Consider the following 22,527-nt stretch of genomic DNA (forward strand, 5'->3'; position numbering starts at 1 on the left):
TGGAAAAGCTGATCGGGGTTCTTTTTTACTTTTCTAAAGGACTCCATGTCACTCTGACTTTTGAATCCCCATTTTGGGTCTCTGAGACCAAGATCTTTTAAAACCTCAAGTGTCGACATTCGGGTTTAGATTTTGTTCTTTGTGTTTTGTTTTTGTTTTTACATTTTTATATTTTTACTTTTACTGTTTTGTATTTGCATTTGGAATATCATTTCAAGTTTTTCAATAAATTTTCAGAAACTTTTTGAAATCATTTTCTGACTGAAATTATTCACACCACAAAGACCGGAGTCTCCCTTAAGGACCCCGTGAACCTCGGAAGGTAAGCTTGAGCAGTCACACCACGGCACACTTCTACTGACTTTTACTACACACCTCATACACACCTAACATCCTAGTGGGGAGAGGTTACAGTTATTCCCTCTCCGGTGGGGTAATCTAGAGTCCTATACCAGGGGTTATTCTTGAATCTAATTATTCTAGAAATGAATGTTAGGCAGATAATCCTAGGGCTGTGATTATAACAAGTCCTCTGACCTCCAAAGGGTGTTAGCAGAGTAATTTTACATAGCTATACATACTAGGAAAGAGTAGACTAGCAGCTGGTAGGGAGTGAGCTCTCACTTAGTTCTAGGAAAGAGTAGTCTAGTTAACTAATGGGTGGTGAGCTTCCGTTAGCTATAGTAAAGTTATTCACCCCCTTTTTGGGTGAATAACAGGACATGCTACAGTTGGGCCATGCAGGCTTAAGACAGGCAAACAATGGACTTGGGCCTGCACCTCTGTGAGAAGCCTCATTTGAGTGAGTCACTGAGATCACAAAGAGGCCTAAAAGGACTCTTAATCCCAGAATCCCCTGCAGTACTTCACACCTGCGTGTGAAGTAAGGGGGAGACCGTAACCTCTCTTTTCTCATTGGAGGGGACCTGAGGTAGACCCTACAGGAAGCAGGCCAGGTTACAAAACTCCAAGGCTTCCATTGTTCTCTCTCTTTCCACGCGCTGACTTCAAGTGCTCGGAGACCCAAGCTCACCTCCTGTTTCCTGCAACAATCTTCCTTTGTTTTAAGTTTTGGCGCGCAGGTAATCCGCGGCCGGCAGTGTTCTAAATTCCGAGCTCGGATTGTCCAGTGAACGCATCTCAGTTTCTCTGAGAGCGTTAGGCTATAACAGATTATCAGAAAGATAACGGTCTTATTCCATCCTGCAACGAAAGGACATCAGCGGACATCTTTCCACTCGACGGACAACAACTCGAAGCCGCTCTTTCCGAAAGGGACCCTCGCCATCAGACGCCTCTACACCAGGACAGACAGAAGATCTGTTTTACCGCCGGACTCCTTTTTCCTTCACCAATCGCAGGCAAAGCGACTCACAAGTGAGGCTTAATTAGGTCTGGGCAGAATTAGCTTTAGAGAGTGTTTTTAACAATTGATTGATTGAAGCAGAAACTGTAATTTTTATCTTTGTTGGACCGTCGCGTCCTGAGTTTTACCTGTTTAAAACTCTTGTTGTTGTTTCGGACCGCTGCGTCCTGTATGTGTTCAGCGTAACAGCGTTATAACCGGGTATTACTCTTCCGATCAGAAAGGCCAGTGTAAGCCGTATTAACTTGAATTCGGCCACTGGTCCGAGTTGTGGCGCGGGATTCGAACTGTGATCCGGCCTCTTCAGGCACGCATTTCTCTCTCTCTTTTCTCCTCCTCTAACTAACACACACACACACACACACACACACACACACAGATTCCTGTGTAGACGCACATCTGGAGACTAACTCCACCACCGCGCCATTACGCACATAGGCTACACACCCACACACACAGAGATCTATACACTCGCGGCCATCCAGACGCCTCAGAGACACAGATCGTGTAGGGCCGAACTCGGTCTCTTTTAGACATTAAGGCCACATTAGGTCTTTGTTAGGTGTGCGCCATCGGAAGGGCGACCACGTGGGAAGAAGCAATCTCCTCCTTTTCCCCCTCCTCTCTCTCTTTTCATTCACAGACACAGACACACGCACCCAGGTCATTGTTAGGTGTGCGCCATCGTGAGCGACCACGTGGGTACAAAGCCATCTCCCCCCTCTCTTCCCCTCCTCTCTCTCTCTTACAGCTCTTTACACCTCATCCACAAGCCTTGCTTGATAATGTTTGTTGGTTAGATTAGTTTGTAATAGTTATTTGTTTGATGAAGTTCATTGATTTTGGATTGATGTTGCTTGTTTAAATAAATTCTGTTATAATTTAAGAGAGCAGCTGTGAGGGCTTTGTGTACGGATTTCACGCCTTCAATTTATTAAATATAGTTATTAATTATTAATAATATTATTAATTAAATAACTAATTTGAGACTGATTTTAGTGATATTTTGGTTATATTTCCCTGATTACAGGTGGTGGTGCCCCAAACGAGATTAAACATAGTTTAATGATATTGTTATTTATATTATTAATAATTAAATATAATTATTAAAGAATATAACCAAAGTTGACTTGATACAACCCCAACAATGGTGCAGCCAAGGGGCAACCTCCGGTCTCGAAAAATGAAGCCAATGCGGAAGTACAAAAAACTGCAGTTCCTCGAGGTTCCGCTTGAGGCTGGCTGCAGAAGCGCCACAAGTGCCATAAGCCCACAGCCAAAAAAGCCTGTTTTTACCACAGGAAACAACATGTTTACAGCCTGGTTCAAAAAACGAGATATATCTGATAAGTTGACGGCCCCTTCTCCTCACACTGTGGGGGGGGGGGGGGGGGGAGTTTTTTATAACTCATCGGATTTTATTCTATTAAGGAAAATGACTATGCCCATATAAGGGTTGTGGCAGATTTGATTAACAGCTCTGCGCGCTGCATCTGTCTGTCAGGTCAGCAGGTCAGGAGGTCAGCAGGTCAGGAGGCTAACAGCTTGATCTGTCTGATTTCTCTTTTTTACTTCGTTTGGAGAGTTTGTTTAACACATATCTGACAACATACATGGCTTGCTGTGCGGTTAACAGACCATCCAAGAAGTTGATGCTTCATTTTTTTTCGGTAAGTGATATAGTAGTGTTATATTTACTGCTTACTCATGTGTCGGTATTTATATTTACGGACCTAGCTTGTTTAGCGTTAGCTTGTAAACCAGTCGGCTAACTGTACTCAGTGTAGTCCATTATTTACATGGTTTAGAAATGTTTGTTGTTAAGATAAATAATGAGTTTGTGTGATGTTAGAAGCTAAAGGTTCACCTCGGTGGTTAACCACAGACTGTAAATCTGGTTATCTGACGTTATGATGACGTAAATGTGGACATTAAAAAACAAACTTTGTGTAGTAATTATCCGTCAGTAACATAAACTGAACTGAACCTCATGCTGTGTAGGTTATAGAGGATGACATTAAAGTTACATGATTGATGTAGTGTCTTAAGATTTGTACAAACTGTTACCAAATTTAAAAAAATAATCACTTTGTGAGTTCAGTGAAAATTGAATCTGGTTATTAATATAGTTCTTAATCATTACAGATGCTCTTACACAGAATATAGCAGTAGAAATATAAAATATAAATAACATATGGAATGAAAATAAGATATAAAGCAATAAGTACAATAAATAGTTTGAAGAATACAGCCATGTACTGAGCTCATGTTAATAATAAATGAGTTACTGTATGTTCTGTACTAAAGCACAGAGAGTTAATGATTTAAATAATTCAGGTTATATTTGTTTCATGTTAAGATGAAGTACTATCCACAATAAACTGCTTAATTTGATGTGGAATATCATTGTGCAAGTGAGTGAAAGAGCTGAAAATATCATGATTACAATAAGGTTTATCTTCTTAACTTTGAATAGATGTTGATTACCTGAATACTGTACCTTTGTTGTCTGGGTAGTACACTGTTGAATTTATAAATGTGCTCTTATACACAGATGAATACAGAAAAATAGATGAGAACAAACAAAATGATTTAATGAATAACTGATATTTTCTCTCTTTCTTTGCCATCCTGAAGACCCCGCACTAAAAGTCCATGTTCTCCTGGATCCATGTCACACGCTCAAGCTTCTTCAGAATGACTTTTCAACAGTCAAAGTTCTGGTGAGAGAAGATGGCCAGCAGATAAGACTGCAGTACATGAAGGAGCTCCACAAGCTTCAGGAGGAGGAGGAGGGTTTGCACCTTGGAAGACTGTATTCATGCTTCAGCTGTTCAAATAAAAATAGATCTCCTCCAAATAACTTGCAATCAAACCATTTTCTTCCCATTTTAAAACCCTGTCCAGTTTAAATGGGAGAAGTTGATATTATGTGATATTGATCTGGGAAGACTACATTTCTAAATAATATTTAACTGTGTTTTTATTCACAAGTTATTGATCTTATTTACTCTCCATGTATCTTGATTTAAGAATGGGGCTGTGTTTAAGGGCAAATTTTGCAATGACTCTGTTCCATCCCATTTTCAGAAATGAACTGAATTAGTATTTGGTAAAAAAAAATGTCAAAAGAATAAAAAGTTGTGTAAAAGTAGACTTCCTTCCCTTAGCTATTGAGTTGAGCATTAATGCACATTTTAGTCTTGTCAATTCAAATCTGAAATGTATACTCTTAAGTAGAGACAAAGGAGTGCATTTATATAGAAATATTTATTTAATCTGAAAAACCACATTCAAAAAGCCTGTTTTTACAGCAGAGATTAACATGTTTACAGCCTGGTTCAAAAAACCAAATAGGTGTGATTAGCTCATGTCTCGATGGACACACACTGTACGGGGGGTGAATGTTTTGATGACTCATCAGTTTTGATTTGATGAAGGATAAGAGTTATTCACAATAAGGCGTGTAGCTGACCTGACTGACAGGCGGGCGCGGTGTAACGGTTTGTCAGGAGGTTTAAAACACGCCTCAGCTCTCAGGCTGTGGGTGACATCACTCAGGCCATCCGGGGGAGACCTCCCTCACAGCGAGCTGTTGAAGAGAAGCAACCAAAGTCCACCCCAAAAGAACCAACAAATACAGATGTTGTGGAGGCTCAGGTTTCTTCCTCTGTCTCTGCAGCTCTCTGGGCACCTCAACGGACAAGTCACCAATAATCCACACTGTGTCTATAGGAGAAATACAAAGGTGTTCAATTAATGCCTCAGACAAGACAAAATGTACAGTTAACTACATGTGACAGCTCAGGGTGTTTTTTTGTTTTTAGCCACATCTGCAGGAATAATATTGAACAAGGTAGCTGCAATAATAATAGATGCCAGTCTTAAACACTATTATTTCTCATACTTAAAGTTTTTGGTGTGAAGCTGACACTGTCCACAGACTCCATGACTTCACAGGGTTCTACAGAAAACAAATGTCTTATGATAAATACTAAATCATTATTTTTCAATTGTCATGTTCACCTCATCACTGTTGACATCAGTAAATATAAAACACAGACATTCCTCTTTTTGTCAGAACAGTAACATGAACTGTATGCTTTGTAATATTGATTTCTTCTGGATGTTTTCATTCAGATATGTTTATGCAGATAAACATAACTTCGTTAGCTATGCTGTAAAGTGGACTGCTAACGTCGAGCTGAATGGGCGGAGTTAAGTCCCGCCGGTCCCGCCTTACTGCTGTAGCTAGGTTGATCCGAGGTTAGGTTGAGACTGCAAATCCAATATGGATGCGGCCGTCGATTGGACTCATTCGCTGCCTATGTAACAGACGGGTCAGGGTTCATCCAGTAATATTTACAGTCTATGGTGTTAACGTTGTAGATGTTCTGTAAAGGGAACCAAAGCGGGTTGTTTCCACCCGGACCATTGAGTGTGTAACACAAGTTGTGAGTAAACGTTCCTGCTGAGCATACACGTGATTCTCCGTGTCTTTATTAATGATCGTTAGGGTGCTAACGTAACAGTAGATGATCAGAGTAAAGTTGTAAAGACGTCAGCGCTGAGTTGAGTTTTCCCTCTGTGACTCTTGGATGTGTGTAAGATGGCCGGGTTTAAGGATCTTAAAGAGTTATTCAGTCGACGGCTGCTCGCTGCGGTTATCAGAGATATAACAGAAGAAAGAACAACAAGTGGATACGAAGAGGAGCTCCACCGACAAAGAAAACTGCTGGATGTGATTTTAACTCCTGAAATCAAGCTACAGAGAACAGGTTGGTTTTCTTTCCACTGCTGGAAACGTGTTTCCTGCTCATGTTTCAGATAGCAGAGCCTTTAGCTAACTTCCACAGACGCACACAGCACAGTGTTAGCTGCAGCTAGCTCCTGCTAACAACATCATTGAGTTTACTGGACTAAAAGACTCTTGAAGTCTTCACCTATTGAATCCAGCAACGGATCTGGTCAGGGGCGTCACTAGGTTTTAAGGACAGGGGAGGCTTAGCCCCCAAGAGATGCAGAGGATGTGAGCGAACGTAGCGCGCGAGCACAAAATTTCACAAACAGCTAACAAAGACTGAGAAATTATTTATTATTATTTCAGTCTGTTTTTTTAATACAGTACAAGAACAAACAGGTTTGCACAGTAACAGTGACCTGACCCATAGTTTGACGCAGCCGACGCGGTGCACTAAAGGACCTTTCACATGAACAGCTGCTTACAGGCACTGTTAGGGCAACTTGTATGGTTGCCTTCAGAGAGGGAAACATGAATCAAGGAGGTTGTGCACAGACAACAGCTGGGTGAACATCCAGCCTCTGTTTTCAGGTCAATGCTGTAGTGTTTTGCAAGTTCATTCAAGTGTGATTCACTCAATGAGTTCTCACATTTAGGACTGCATGCCTGGATGCCTTTTAGTAGCCCTGCATCTACACTGCAAAATCTTTGCTCAAGCTCACCAACCATCCTATCCACACAAGGGAAAAGTAACTCTCTGTTCAATGTGTCTGAGTTGTTCAATTCAGTGCGTGAACCTGCAGTTGCCTCCAGCACAAAATCCTCCATTTTCCTCTGTTTATTCATTGTCTTGGCACCTGGTTCAGGGATACTGTGGGTGTGGCACAGGGCTTTGGTTCTCTCATACAGCTCCGTGGCAAATGCATCTGTGCGTTTGCCCTTAAGTGTGTCACACGCTGCTTGTTTGCAGATCAAAGCCTCTGCCAGGTCTAAAGTCTCTTTCTGAAGGAGCTTGTGGAGTCCTTCGGTTACAGACACAAGTGACTGAAACATCAGTAGTGCATAGACTGCTGAGAACTTATAGAGCTTTGCTCTGAGACCAACAGCTATGGGGGATCCAATGGCAGAAAGGCACTCCAAAATGGCAGACAATGTCTCAAGAACTGCACTGATTGATCGCAACTGACATGCCCAGCAAGTGTTTGAAAGTTGCACAAGCTCAATTGTTGTCAAGCCAAGCCTTGTCTGAGCCTCCATGAACTTATGATGACTCACTAGGGAGGTGCTGAAGAAAGAGTACACACACTCCAACAAGCTGAAAAGCTCCACAGCCTCTGGGATGGCCTTGCAAGTATGGCACAACACTAGGTTAAGTTCATGAGCATAACAATGCACATAGATAGCTTCAGGATGGAGCCTTCTAAAATGTGCTTGTACACCTCCAGTGGACCCACTCATGACGGCTGCACCATCATATGTTTGTGCTACACACTTAAACTCTGCAAGACCATTGTTTTGGATCTGCTGCTGCAGCTCATTTGCAATGGACTGGGCATCAAATGATTTTATCTCTGCAAGTGCTAGGAAACATTCTTTCACTGCCTCCTCTGACACAAACAGCTAACTGCTCTGATTTTTCATCCCTTGCCTCATCTGCCATGATGGCATAGATTTTGGACTTTGTCATTTCAGACACAATGACACTAATAACTTCCTGGACACAACAGTCAATCATCTCATTCTGGGATGTTGGTGAGATATAATGAGCATTTGATGGGGGGTTATGTTTTTGAAGAAAAGGATCAAATTCCTTCAAAAGCTCCATGCACGCAAGAAAATTCCCTCTGTTTGTGCTGTCTTCATCATGGCCACGAAAAGGGACTCCCTGTCTCCCTAACATAGAAGTGACTGCAACAATTCGCCTGAGATACTCTCTTCTCTCTACTATCTCACTCACATTTGCAGATGCTATCATCTGTGCAACGTTTCCCTGTTTGCTAGTTGCCTGGTAGCTTTCCCATGCAACGACACTGTCCTCATGTTTGTGCCATCTCATGCTTGCCAAAGATGACTAAAGCTTTCTTCCAGTTCTTGAAACCACTACTAACCAAACTATCATGTTTGATGTTTTTGCCAAACACTCTACATGGGAAGCAGAAAGCTGTATTCTGGTTGACTGAATAGTCTAACCAGTTGTGCTTTTCAAACCAGCTGTGGGGAAATGCTCTCTTCTGCGTACCAAAACTATCTTGTGGGTAGCTCTTCAGCTTTATCTGTCTGGGCCCTGTGTCTTTGTCACCTAAATCAAACCATGTAGTGGAGTGAGTTGCTGCAGCTGCTTCATCATTTTCACTCTCTTGCTCTGTTTTCTCTCCTTCTCTCTCTGTGATAAGTTGATCTTCCTCTGCCTCTTGATCCATCTCTGGATCCCCTTGCTCTCTCTGACTTGACCTTGCCTGTTAGGCAGTTATCTTTTTCTCCTTCTGCCTGACCCTTCAAGATACATTGAAACACAATGAGTTGAATTAAGGCTTCAGCCCCCCTAAAATAGGCCTAATGACACCACTGGTAGCTTGCACGCTAGGTTTTTATTTGTCAAACAGGGAGCACTTGGCACTAGCACAAAATTATAAAATAAAGTTTTCAAATGCAAAATAAGTGAATTCCAAACATGATTAAAATGTGATCAATTCCAATCAGCTATTGATTTTCAGCCTTTAAAAATGAAATCATTTGACAGCCCTTATTAAAGGTTCTATATGTAAATTTTTTACATGTATAAATAGTTTATCGCCCATTAATAAGCGAACGGTTAACTGATGTGAAAAAGTAGATGTTCACTGTCTATCTGTGTTGCCTGTATAAAAAAATTTCCCCAGGTCGTATTTTCCACGAAAGCTCCAGGAAGTGACGTTCTCAACGTCCTCCTCACTCCGCTCCGCTTACAGAGATCAGTAGAAACTCATCACACACTCACGCTACAGCCAGAGACCATCTTCCACACACTTCTATCAAACTCATCACACACTCCTGCTCTCAGCCAGTGCCTGCAGAGACTGTCGTTTGTAGGATGGAGAATGAATACAGACACACAGACTCCTTTACAGACTTTCACATGTGTATGACCACTTACCTCCTCTGGAAACATTATGCCGGTAAATATCCAGTGTTTCGCGGCCGATGATGATGCTCCTTTGTTTACGTACAAGCACGTATGAAGAGCATGTGAGAGAGCAACAGGTTACTGGTGCAGTTCGCCTAACGGCCTGCGGTATCGCTACAAACGCAGTATTTTTGAAAGTTACATATAGCCCCTTTAATATTCAAAAAGCAGTCTGAGTACCGTTAATGTTTGTTTACTGTGTCCTGCAGATGTCCAGCAGCTGTTGGTGAGTAAAGAAGAGCTTCCACCTGAGCAGCAGGAGTGGAGCCACATTCTGGACCAGGAGGACACTAAGCCCCAACACATTAAAGAAGAACATGAGGAACTGTGGATCAGTCAGGAGGAAGAACAGCTTCAAGGACTGGAGGAGGCTGATACCACCAAGTTCCCCTTCACTCCTGTTTCTGTGAAGAGTGAAGATGATGAAGAGAAACCTCAGTCCTCACAGCTTCATCAGAGACAAACTGAACAGATGGAAACAGGAGTTGATGGAGAGGACTGTGGAGGAGCAGAAACAGAGAGAGACTCAGATCCAGAGAGACGTTTACAACCAGAGACTGAGGTCGAGACTGAAGACTCTTGTGAACCTGAGACTGATGACAGTGATGATTGGCAAGAGACAAGAGAAGATCTGTCAGAATTAAACTTGAAAAATAAGAAACTAAAGACTGGTAAGAGACCACACAGGTGCTCGGAGTGCAGTAAAAGATTTAACCGAAAAGGGAATCTGACAAAACACATGTTAGTTCATACAGCAGAGAAACCCTTCAGCTGCTCTGTTTGCAGTAAAAGCTTTACCCAAAGAGTAAATCTGACCACACACATGTTGGTTCACACAGGAGAGAAACCCTTCAGCTGCTCTGTTTGCAGTAAAAGCTTTACCCAAAGACAAAGTTTGATGTATCACATGTTAATTCATACAGGAGAGAAAGCCTTCAGCTGCTCTGTTTGCAGTAAAAGCTTTACCCAAAGAGGAAATCTAACCAAACACATGATGATTCACACAGGAGAGAAACCCTTCAGCTGCCCTGTTTGCAGTAAAAGCTTTACCCAAAGAGGAAGTCTGACCACACACATGTTAGTTCATACAGGAGAGAAAGCCTTCAGCTGCTCTGTTTGCAGTAAAAGTTTTACCCAAAGAGGACATCTGACCACACACATGTTAGTTCATACAGGAGAGAAAGCCTTCAGCTGCTCTGTTTGCAGTAAAAGTTTTAACTATAGAGGAAATCTAACCAAACACATGATGATTCACACTGGAGAAAAAATCTTTAGTTGCTCTGTGTGAGAAACGATTTAACCATAAGTCTAGTCTGACATATCACAGAGGGGAGAAACCCTTCAACTGCTCGTTTTGCAGTAAAACTTTTACCCAAAGAGGAAATCTGAACAAACATGATGATTCACACACGAGAGAAACCTATCAGTTGCTCTCGGTGTGACAAAAGTTTTACCAAAAAAGTGTCTCTAACCAGACACATGTTAGTTCATACAGGAGAGAAACCCTTCAGCTGCTTTGAGTGTGGTAAAAGGTTTAGTTCTAAGGGAAATCTGACCAGACACATGATGATTCACACTGGAGAGAAATGCTAATCCTGTTCAATGGTAAAACTGATCCAAAGTTAACAACATCACTAATGTGTATTCATAAGTATGTATTGACTAACAGATGTATAACTGTTGTTATAAAGGGATATAAGACAATTCTATTCACAGGAATCTGTCTCTACATATTTGACGTTTGTGATGTTTTGTTGCTGACATATGAACCAGTAAGTTGGGATCAGCTATGACGTTTGAATTTAAAGTGTTTATATGAAACAGTTACAGTGTAAGGATTCTTCTTCTCTCCTCATATCTTCTCTTCTTTCTGTCACTGTTTCCTTGGAGGCCTCTGTGTTGGGTAGCAGAAGTTCTTCAGACAGCTCATGTGTAACCTTGTAATAAATAAACTGATGTAGAGTGAGAAAGACTTTCATCTACTTGTGTTCTTTTGTGTCGAGTGCCTAAAGTCTCTTTGGTAAAGAAAAGGAACTCAGCAGATCCTGATGCAGAGCGACCACAGTCAGATCAGGTCCAGGTTGATTTCACTGAAAACCTTTAACCCTTAATAAGAATCCTGCAGTCAGAATACAAAATCAAGAAAATCTCAATGACACCTGAACATGCACAGGATTAATTAAGAGTGCAGAGGCCACTGGGCACAAAATTGCTGCATCCTTTGATCACAAACTGAATGACAACACCTGTAGATGTCATCTGGCATTCTGGATTTACTCAACATATTGTTAGGAGAAACAATAGAAATGCATTATAGCCTTCAGTGTGTATAACTAAATGGTATATGGAAAAAACACTTCAATTGTTTGTATATTTGTTCTGTTATCATTTCTCTCTTTGGCTTCCTTTTTGCTGCTTCACTGACTCCCCCAGTGCATCTCTGGCAATCCGATGAGCCAACTCCACTCCGACTCTCCCGGAGTTGCTGGACATACTCAGGGTAAGAAGGATCTGTTTAAGGGTCGGGGGGCAGGCCAGTTACCAGGTCCCCCGGTTCACTAACTTCACGGCCGAACATCATGAAGTTGGGTGTGAAACTGGTAGCGCTGTGCCTGGTTGCTCTGTAAGCCATGACAGCGTAGGGGATCCTAAGGTCCCTGTGTCAGCGTTTGGCTGTTGTGGCCAGAATCTTCTGCAGGGTGGAGTTAAATCTTTCTACCTGTCCATCAGACTGTGGTCGAAAAGGTGTGTTGTGCGTTTTCTCAATAACAGTGAGCCCATTTTCTGGAACACCTCGGACTTGAAGTTCCAACCCAGATCACTGTGCACTGTTTGTGGTGCACCATAACCACACACCCAGTCAGTGCTCTTTCTGCTGCCTTGTGTTTCTCCACACTCAGGTTGCCTTCAGGTAGAGAGGGGCGGAGCCACTTAATTTGATGTTGTGCACCTGGGCACACAGGGCCTCAGTATTTAAACTGGCTTCTTATTCTCTGTCTCTCTCTCGTCAACACTACACACATTCACCATTGCACTCACCACTGATTTACAGTTTGCACATTCTTTGATTAGCAGGATTTGCCTGGGTTGTGAGAAAATGGGGGCTTGTTTGACTTTTGAACTTGGATTTGGCTTGATACTTGGTAGTTGTAAATCTAATTAGTTGTGTATCAGGTTGTTTGTGTAGTTTGTTTGGAACTTGATCTGTGCAGAGTGGTAAGTAACCTCTCTGACTTGTTACTGGTACAATTTGTTGGGAGAATCACATGTTTTTCTTGTTTGAAGATTTAATAATTTGACTTTCTTCAGAGCATTAGTTGTACTTGTTAGTTTGACCGTCATTTTGATTAATTGATATTTAAAATTACAATGGTGTAACAAGGTTTGTTTGATAAGAGTTTTATTTTTGAGCACCCTGATCAGCAAGCCGCCGGGCATGCAGGACTTGCCACTTTGTTATTTTGCCTTTTTTATTTTTGGTGGTAACTCTGGGGAGGGGGTTCACCAAATTCGGTGTGTTTCAGGTGACTAGGTCAGTGGTCTTCTGGGATGGTGTCCGAGTTTGGGAGACGCCTCGAGCTCAACAAGTCATTGAAGAAGTGAGGCTTAGGTGAGTTAGTTGTTAGTGTAGGTGTTGGGGTGTCTCCATAAAACTTGTAAAGTAAAGCAGCATATTGTCTTTGTTTGTTGGACTGATTACCTTGTTACATTACATTTTTTGAGATGTTTGTTTAAGTTGGTTTTTAAACTTGGTATTTAATCAGTGGCAGACTTGACTTGGGATTTTGACAATGGCTTCTGTGTATGAGTAACAATCCTCTGAAAGCTAATGTTTTTGGATGCAAGAGTCCTTAAAATAGGGGCAGGCATTACACCTAGTTTTGTTGATGCAGGTTTAACATTTGAAATAAAAAAAAAAAAAAACTAGAGCTTGAAAAGTACAAAATGCAACTCATTAAAGACGGTAAATTTGCTGATGGTTCAATTTTGGAAAGTTTGAGCCACAGTGAACATTGCTCAATAAGTGTCATGGGTGCACTAGACATTTTCACTAGCATGCCTGTTTTGCCTTTTTCACCTGACTCAGACACAGGGGAATTGGTTCCTGTTGTGGGATTTGGATTAAAAGTTGTGTCTGCACCTGTGCATAGAGCTGACCTTGGTTCAGACACGGTAGAAGGGGAAGTTGTTTTGGATGTTTGTCCTCAGCTGCCGGTCTATGGGATTGACGTTCTGGGGAGTGATTTGGCTGGGGAATGTGTCTTTGCTGATGGGCGGTTTCTGGATGTTGTGGTTGAGATGCAGTTTGTCTTGCGGGGACCTGAGGTTGTTGTGGGGTGTCCAGAGTTTGCACCTGTCTGTCCTGATGAGGGGGGTCCTTCTTTTTGCCAGACACCTCGAGGGGATGCACCTGGTGTTGTTCTCCCACCTGATTTGGGAGCACTTTTTGATGGGGAGGAGGAAGCATCAGCAACTCTTGATACCACTTTGAGGGTTTGTCATGGAAGTTACAAACCAGATAGTGAAAGACTTGAGAGTTCATGAAAAATATAGTTCAGCTTTTGCTCCAGAGTTCGATAATGTGGATGTGGTTCTGTGTACTAAGAACGTGACAGTGCTTGCTGCGCTTAACCTTGATCACACTTTCCAGAGTTGTGGTAATAGAATAGAATAGAATTACTTTATTGATCCCAAACTGGGAAATCGTGGCGTTACAGCAGCAGGTTATCCAACACACAATGAGTAAAAAACACAATGTTAGCAATCTAAACACAATATAATATTAAATGCAAAGTAAATAAGTACTAAAAAAAATATCAAAAATAAGAATGTGAATATATACAACCAATAACTAAGCATTATTAGTCTTAAATAGGAAGATTAAATATGGAAGATTGAATGTAAATGTGCAAAACAGAGTCGTAAATGGACAGTATTGACATGAGTTAAAATGAATGAGTGTAGACATATTATAAGCAGAAACTATACAATATAACGGCGAGTAGACAGCCAAATGAAGTGAACATGAGTGCAGGGATAATTTGTAAATTTAACATGTGCAGAACAGATTACAGTATGGAGAGACAGATATTATCATGATGACAGTTCTCTGCTCGCATGAGGTGAGCTGTTGTACAGAGTTATGGCCTTCGGTAAGAAAGATTTCTTGTATCTGTCCTTGTGACAGCGGAGTTGTATCAGTCTGTTGGAGAAGCTGCTCCGCTGTTTGTCCAGTAGGGTGTGCAGAGGGTGATCAGGATTATCCATAATGGATAACAGTTTGTTAAGAGTCCTCCTCTCTGTTACCACTACATAAGAGTCCAGCTTGCAGCCTATCACAGAGCAGGCCTTCTTAATGAGTTTGTCCAGTCTCTTTGATTCACCAGCTCCAATGCTGCTCCCCCAGTAGACCACAGCAGAGAACAGTGCACTGGCCACAACAGACTGATAGAAGATCTCCAACATCTTGCTGCACACGTTGAAGGATCTCATCTTCCTCAGAAAGTAGAGTCGGCTCATGCCCTTCTTCTACACAGCCTGAGTGTTGGCCTTCCAGTTCAGTTTGTTGTCTATGTTGACACCCAGGTACTTGTACTCCTCCACCACAGACACATCCTCTCCCAGGATGCACAGCGGTGGTGGCTCTGTCCTCTTCCTTCTGAAGTCGATCACCATCTCCCTGGTCTTATCCACGTTCAGAATCAGGTGATTTCTTCCTGTCCACTCCACAAAGTTATCCACCAGCTCTCTGTACTCCCCCTCTTGCCCATCATTTATACACCCCACCACCGGAGTCATCAGAAAACGTCTGCAAGTGGCATGACCTGGAGTTGTATTTAAAGTCAGAGGTGTACAAGGTGAAAAGGAAAGGAGACAGCACAGTCCCCTGTGGAGCTCCTGTACTACTCTCCACCATTCCAGACTGAACACTGCCAAGTCGGACAAACTATGGTCTGTCTGTCAGGTAGTCAGTAATCCAGGAGATGATGGATGAGTCCACACCCATCAACTGCAGCTTCTCTTCCAGCAGTTGTGGCTGGATGGTGTTGAATGCACTGGAGAAATCAAAAAAGGTGATTCTCACAGTGCAGCCGTTTCCCTCCAGATGTGAGTGAGCACGCTGCAGCAGGTAGATGATGGCATCGTCCACTCCCAGGTGTGGCTGGTAGGCAAATTGTAGAGGGTCAAGAGATGGTTTCACCTGTGGCCTGAGGTGGGTCAAGACGATCCTCTCCAACACTTTCATCATATGAGATGTGAGAGCCACTGGTCGATAGTCCTGGAGATCAGATGGTGTTGCCTTCTTTGGGACCGGGACCAAGCAGGATGTTTTCCAAAGCACTGGTATCCTCTCCTGGCTGGATACAAAGGGAGGCAGGGAGGTGTGAAGCACAGGGGTGTTGTTTGAGGTGGGAGAGGAAGATGAAGGCTGTGCACTAAACCTTTTGAAGAAAAGGGTTAGCTCATTCGCCCTCTCCAGGCTGCCAGAATGTTGTCTTTCTCTCCCTTTGAAACCAGTGATTTCCCTCATTCTAGTCCACACATCCCTCACATTGTTCTGATGGAGTTTGGCCTCCAGCTTTCTCCTGTATGAGTCCTTGCCCCCCTGGGCTGATCAGACCACAACCTGGTCCTACTGACACCAGAGTATATCCCCCTGGTCCAAAGACAGCCTGTGACCACAAGGACTGTTAGAAGGTGGACACAGGAGAGCAATGAGGCACTGCAGGACTGCTTTGAGTCCACAGACTGGGATTTACTCTGCGAGCCACATGGAGAGGACATTAACAGCATGACTGACTGCATCACAGAATACATTAAATTCTGTGAAAACACTGCTTTACCGGCCTGGACTGTACGCTGTTTTCCTAACAACAAACCCTGGATCACCAGTGACAACATGGCCAGGATTACACCATCTCTCACTCGCATACAGTGCAATCCCTCCACCTTTCTTCTTACCGCTCTTAATAACGTCCCTGTAAGCCCGAAAAGTCCTGTAGCCGGGTACCGCCACGCTGTGGTCCGGGATGTCCGAGTGCAGCCATGTCTTCATGAAGCACATAATACTGCACTCGCGGTATTCCCACTGGTGCTGAACAAGCGCGTCGAGTTCGTCCGTCTTATTGCCCAAAGACCTCACGTTCCCCATAATCACCGCTGGTACAGAAGGCTTATGCTTTCTCTTCTTAGCTCTTAGCTCCAGCTCTGCAACCCCGGCGTCGCCTCCTCAGCTCCCCCAGAATTACAGGCCTTGTTCCGGGCAGTAGCACCTTGGAGAGCGCCATCAGCTGATCGCGTGTGTAAACAATGCCCTCACTCAGCTGTGCGCTGCTCTCCGTTACAAAGAATGTCCAAAGTAACAGAAAAATAGCGCAAAAAGTTCCAAGAGCGAAAGTAGCCATTTCCACACAATAGATTAAACTAATACTCAAAAAACACACAGTAAAAACAAATAATAACTAATCAAAAAATACGATATAACGACACGGACAACGGTAGTGGCTGCAACCGACGGCCACCTCACACAGCGCCGGAAGCAGAACGATTCAAAGGTAGAAACTGCAGTCGTGTTAGTTCAAGAAAGAAAGCTAGGGCTTGAGCGACTTGTCAGTTGCTACTTCATGAGGTTAACTTTGTACCGTTTGAGCTCATCACCGAGACAGAAAGTTTGGGTGCTACACCATTCTGACATGTATGTTGGTGCCAGTGTTGTCCCTCTGATTTTGTAAGATAGTTATTAGCCTTGTCAGTAGAACATGGCCACTGGTGTTTAAAGATGCCAAATCCAGGCTGGTCTCTTAAAAACTGCATTTGGTTGCCTTGTTTGTCCTGTGTTTTGTTTTGTTCATACTCTTAAAGTGCTCCTTGGACCTGATCCAGGCTGCTGAGAGGGAAGCTGAAACTAACATTGGGATAGTATACGTTATATTGTTTTTTTGATTACTACATTTGGGAAATATGGTACTTTGTTTATTGGTACTGGGTGGTACCAAGTTCTTTAGGGGGAGGGTGTGACGAGTGGAAATTCGGGCATGAATCAAACATGAATCAAGCACCAGAGGAGAATTGTGACCCTGAATAATCCAGCTCTCTCTGAACGCTCCGTTTGGTGTGTGTGTCTCTTTAAATGCAATATCTAGACTCCCTGTGCCCAATGACAGTTTTCCAAAACCAAATCCAGTGTTCAGGGTGTCATATTTAGATAGTCTGCCTGTCACAGTAAAAGATATAGCACTGGAAACGCAGACAGATCCAGTGCTGGCAAAAGTAAAACAATATGTTTTGTCAGGGTGGCCAAAACATGTACCAGATGAGGTGCTACAACCAGATGTGAAAGGGAAGTTTGACCTCACATTAGAAGATGACTGTGTTCTCTGGGGTTTCAGGGTGGTCATTCCAGACAAACTACGGGGCAGGTTATTATCAGAGTTACATGACAGCCATTGGGGTACGGTAAAAATGAAGTCTCACTCCTGAAGTTTGTTTTGGTGGCCAACACTTGATGAGGACATTGAAAATGAGGTGAATCTGTGTGATATTTGTAAGCAGCAGTGTAGCATGCCTGCCACAGCACCTGTACATATATGGAAATGGGCTACAGGTCCATGGGAGAGGATACACCTTGATTTTGCAGAACTTAAAAAGCAAATGTTTCTAGTTTTTATGGATGCATATGCTCGCTGGCCTGAGAGTGCACATGCAGGCAACCACAGCCAGTAAAACTATCAAGGTTTTGAGAAACCTATTTGCCTCGTATGGGTTACCAAAAGAGGATGTAACAGACAATGGACCTCAGTTTACTTCAGGTGAATTTGAGTAATTTCTTAGGCTGAATGCAGTCAAACACATTAAAACTCCAGCTTATCACTCAGCCTCAAATGGGTTGGCAGAACGCCTGATCCAAAACTTCAAAAAGTCTTTGTCAAAGAACAGAGCAGTTGGTGGCATGTCATTGCAGCATTGTATTGCTAACTTCTTGTTTAGTTACAGGAACATGCCGCATACAACCACCAAGAAAACACCAGCACAGCTGTTTCTGAAAAGACAGGTCCGTACTAGGTTGTCCCTAATTAAACCAGAGGGGCCTCAGCTTTTCCAGCCAGTGGGGGTCTCCAAGCCGCCAGACAGCAGGAAGAAACTCTGGTCTTTTTCTGTGGGTCAAGCTGTGCTTGTTAAAAACTACAGGGGAGGGGAGAGGAGAAGTGGCTGGATGGTGTGATAAAAGATGTTTTGGGCCCTGTTACATATTTAGTTACTGTACAAGGAGCATGTATACAACATTATAGTGTATTTGTGTGTATTTTTGTTACTTGTTAAAGCACTCGATGCTCTTATCAATTATGAACTCTTTAACATCGAAGCACGGCATCAGGACCTAACTCCCAAAAGCCTGCACTTCATTCTGCCGGAGATCCAGTGTCAGAGAGACCCCGAGGGAGTTATCATCACCCCGCGGAAGAGGCGTTGGAGGCGGCGTAGAGGAAGAAGACAAAAGCGGTAAGAGGAGCGGCCTCCAAGCTGGGCTACGAGCTAACCCGCACAGACCTGCACTACCAAGTCTTTTTCTCGCCAACTCCCGATCACTCGTCAACAAGATAGACGAGCTGAGACTGAGGAACACGTGCAACACGAACAGCTGTGTGATGATGATCACAGAGACCTGGCTGAGCAACACCGTTCCGGACGCTGCTATCAAACTAGCAGGCTTCTCCATTCACCGAGCAGACAGGACAACTGCCTCCGGTAAGAGCGGAGGAGTATGCGTTTATGTTAACAACAACTGCTGTACTGCTACGGACATTATTGGGAAATACTGCTGTCCGGATCTAGAATACATTGCTGTAAAATGCAGGCCATTTTACATGCCCAGAGAGTTCTCTGTTATACTCATCACGGTTGTTTACATACCACCGCTTGCTAATGCTAGCATAACCCTGGAAGAGCTGCACAACACCATTAACAACCAGCTGAATACACACCCGGAGGGTGTTGTGATAGTTGCAGGAGACTTTAATCACAAAGATCTAAAGACAGTGTTGCCCAGATACCACAAAAATGTCAATTTCCTGACCAGAGACAAAAACATTCTGGATCAAGTTTACACCAATATCCCTGGAGCCTTTAAAACTGCACCATCTCCACACCTCGGACTCTCAGACCACATTTCACTGGTAATGACTCCATCTTACAAACCTCTAATCTGCAGAATGAGACCAACTATTAAAACTGTCCAGGTATGGAGTGAGGAGGCCACCTCTCTCCTGCAGGACTGTTTTGAAAGCACTCACTGGGAAGTGTTTGCAGAGGGAGCAGACTTAAAGGAATACACTTCAGCCGTCCTTGCCTACATTCATTTTTATACAGAGACAGTATTAACCACCAAGACCATCAAGGTGTTTCCGAACCAGAAGCCATGGCTGAACAGTAATGTTCGGTCCTTGCTCAAGGCCCGCGATGCTGCCTTCAGGACTGGAGATAGACTGGCCTACAATGGTGCCCGAAAAGATTTAAAAAGGGCATTAAAGAGGCAAAACTCAAGTACAAGCAGCGTATTGAGGAACACTTTGCACACAACAACAATCCTTGGAATATGTGGAGAGGCATTAAAACCATCACTGACTATAAGGGCAGCAGCAGCCCTCAGATCAATCAGGACAGCACACTGCCCGACACCCTGAACAAGTTCTTTGCACGCTTCGAGGAGCAGAACAACAAAGTTGGAGAACAGGCGACCTTGCCCTCAGAGGAGCCAGCACCCACCCTGAAGCTCCATCAGGTGAAATCCACCTTGAAGAGAATAAAAAAGGCTGTTGTCCCCACTTGCCTTAAATCCACAACAATTGTACCTGTACCGAAAAAGTCAGCTGTAAAATGCCTCAAGGACTACCGTCCAGTTGCCTTAACCCCAATTATCATTAAGTGTTTTGAGAGGATTGTCCTATCTTACATCAGAGACATCATCCCCACAGATCTAGACAGTCATCAGTTTGCCTATCAAGCAAACAGATCCACAGAGGACACCATCTCTCTCGCCCTTCACACAGCCCTGGCTCACCTGGAGCATCCAAACACATATGCCCGGATGCTCTTCATAGACTTTAGCTCTGCCTTTAATACAATCATCCCTCATAAACTGGTGCACAAACTGGGTAACCTAGGACTATCCACCTCACTATGCTCATGGATATTGGACTTCTTGACCTGCAGACCACAAAACGTCAGATCCTCTGTCAATGTGTCACCGTGTGGTACGCCAGCTGCACAGCAGAAAACTGCAAGGACTTGACTCGGATCGTAAGAACAGCGCAGAGGATCACAGGAGCTGTGCTTCCGGACCTTGATGCTGTGCATGCTGGCCGCCTACAAAGGAGAGCAACTAACATCAGCAAACACACCCAGGAAACAGACTGTTTGTCCCCCTACCTTCTGGAAAGAGGTATCGCACCATTGGAACCAGGACTAATAGACTGAGGAACAGCTTCTTCCCCCGAGCTGTAGCGTCCATCACCCCCCCCGCTGAGGACTGACTTGATGTAGCAAATGTAGCACTACTGCACTTTAAACATGCTGCAATATGGTTACTCTGTGCAATAACTTATTCCTGTACTTATATTGTGTGCTGTTGTTTTGTATGTGCCTAACCTGCTGTTTCAATATATTTTAATATATTTTTTATCTTATTTTTATCTCAGATTGCTGCTGGGCTGTTTGTCACCAACCAAGTTTCGTTGTATCGCATACAATGACAATAAAGTGTCTTATCTTATCTTATGTGTAAAAAGACATGTAAATCAAATGCTTGATGCAAAGTGAAAGAATGTTACTGCAGAACAGACTGTAACAAACACTGAAGGAAGCTGGGAAATGTATCCGGAGGATGATGGTAAGGACACTGACATCAATTCAATTCAAAAAACTTTATTTGTCCCCGGGGGAAATTCATGACATTGTTTCTGTTGTCAGTGAAACTTGAGAACTCTCAGAGCCCAGAAGAACCTGACGGAGCTCTGGAAAATCCTGCGAACACGCAACGTTTTGAGCGCCCAAAGAGTAATATGCGCCCTCCTCCACATTTGGACTTATAGACAACTCACTGAAATAAATAATGGACTGTGGTTCGGGATAATGTCCATGCAAACATTATTTGTACACAAAGTTGTTAAGGGATAACATTTTGTGTATGTGTTACGACTTGTGAGTTAATTTGGTGAGGACTTTTTGTTCTTTGGAGAAATGTTCATTTAAATAAGTGAGTTTTTATCTAGAGGGGAGGAGCTGAGGTGTTTAAACCAGAAAGCTGTGTTATCTGTTCCGCCTGTAGGTGGCGATAAAGTACTGTATGGTGGTGCTATTTGCAGTTGTAGAGTGTCTCCTGTGCCAGAAGCATGTTGTAGCTGGAACACTGAATAAAAGGAGCCATCGTTCACAACCTTTTGCGCTACGTCGTTATTCACCTGAGAGATATTACATCCCACTATGTTCTGTTAGACACAACAGGAGCCCTGAGTCTCTCTCTCCCTCGGCAGTAGTTGCAGTATTTTTTGATGTTGAGAAAGCACATGATATGCTTTGGATAGAGGGACTTTTGATTAAGTTACATCTCATGGGAGTCAAGGGAAGGATTTTTAATTGGATAATAGATCTTCTGAACAAGAGATCGATTCAAGTTAAAATAGGTGATGAAATATCTAAAAAGTATGTTGTAGAGAATGGAACACCACAGGGAAGTGTGATAAGTCCGATTTTATTTTCAATTATGATAAATGATATATTTGATAATATCCCAACAGATATAGGAAGATCATTGTTTGCGGATGATGGAGCATTGTGGAAAAAAGGAAAGAATATACATTTTATTGTAAATAAAATTGAGAAAGGGATCAGTTTAGTTGAGAAGTGGGATTAAAGTGGGGATTTAAATTTTCTGTGGAAAAAACAAAGATCATTGGGGAGAATATTGGGTTGACATTGTATGGAAATAAGGTAGAACGAGTTGACTCATTTAGTTTTTTAGGGATATATTTTGATGTCCGGTTGACATGGAAGGAACACATAAGGAATATTGTTGATAAATGCAAAAAAGTAATAAATGTAATGAGATGTCTCGTAGGAATGGATTGGGGAGCTGATGTTGCTGCCTTAAAATATATATATGTGGTGTTAATTAGAACTAGGATTGAGTATGGGAGTGTGGTATATGGATCTGCAGCAAAGACAACACTTGCAAAGTTAGAAATGATTCAGGCACAGGCT

General features: G+C 42.9%; 1 protein-coding gene and 1 long non-coding RNA gene across 2 annotated transcripts; both read left to right on the forward strand.

Moving 5' to 3' along the window:
- The first annotated feature begins 2,522 nt into the window (after positions 1 to 2,522).
- On the forward strand, positions 2,523 to 4,249 carry LOC132979592 (uncharacterized). The gene is made up of 3 exons (XR_009674069.1): positions 2,523 to 2,566; positions 2,764 to 3,036; positions 4,004 to 4,249. It is a non-coding gene; the product is annotated as an uncharacterized LOC132979592 (long non-coding RNA).
- Positions 4,250 to 5,540: 1,291 nt separating this feature from the next.
- LOC132979421 (zinc finger protein 32-like) lies at positions 5,541 to 10,810 on the forward strand. Its single transcript, XM_061045198.1, has 2 exons — positions 5,541 to 6,144; positions 9,480 to 10,810. Exons 1-2 carry the CDS (start codon positions 5,976 to 5,978, stop codon positions 10,556 to 10,558), a joined length of 1,248 nt encoding a protein of 415 aa, XP_060901181.1. The 5' UTR covers positions 5,541 to 5,975; the 3' UTR covers positions 10,559 to 10,810.
- Positions 10,811 to 22,527: the final 11,717 nt, after the last annotated feature.

Source organism: Labrus mixtus, chromosome 1 (assembly GCF_963584025.1).
Source record: "Labrus mixtus chromosome 1, fLabMix1.1, whole genome shotgun sequence".
Taxonomy (NCBI): domain Eukaryota; kingdom Metazoa; phylum Chordata; class Actinopteri; order Labriformes; family Labridae; genus Labrus; species Labrus mixtus.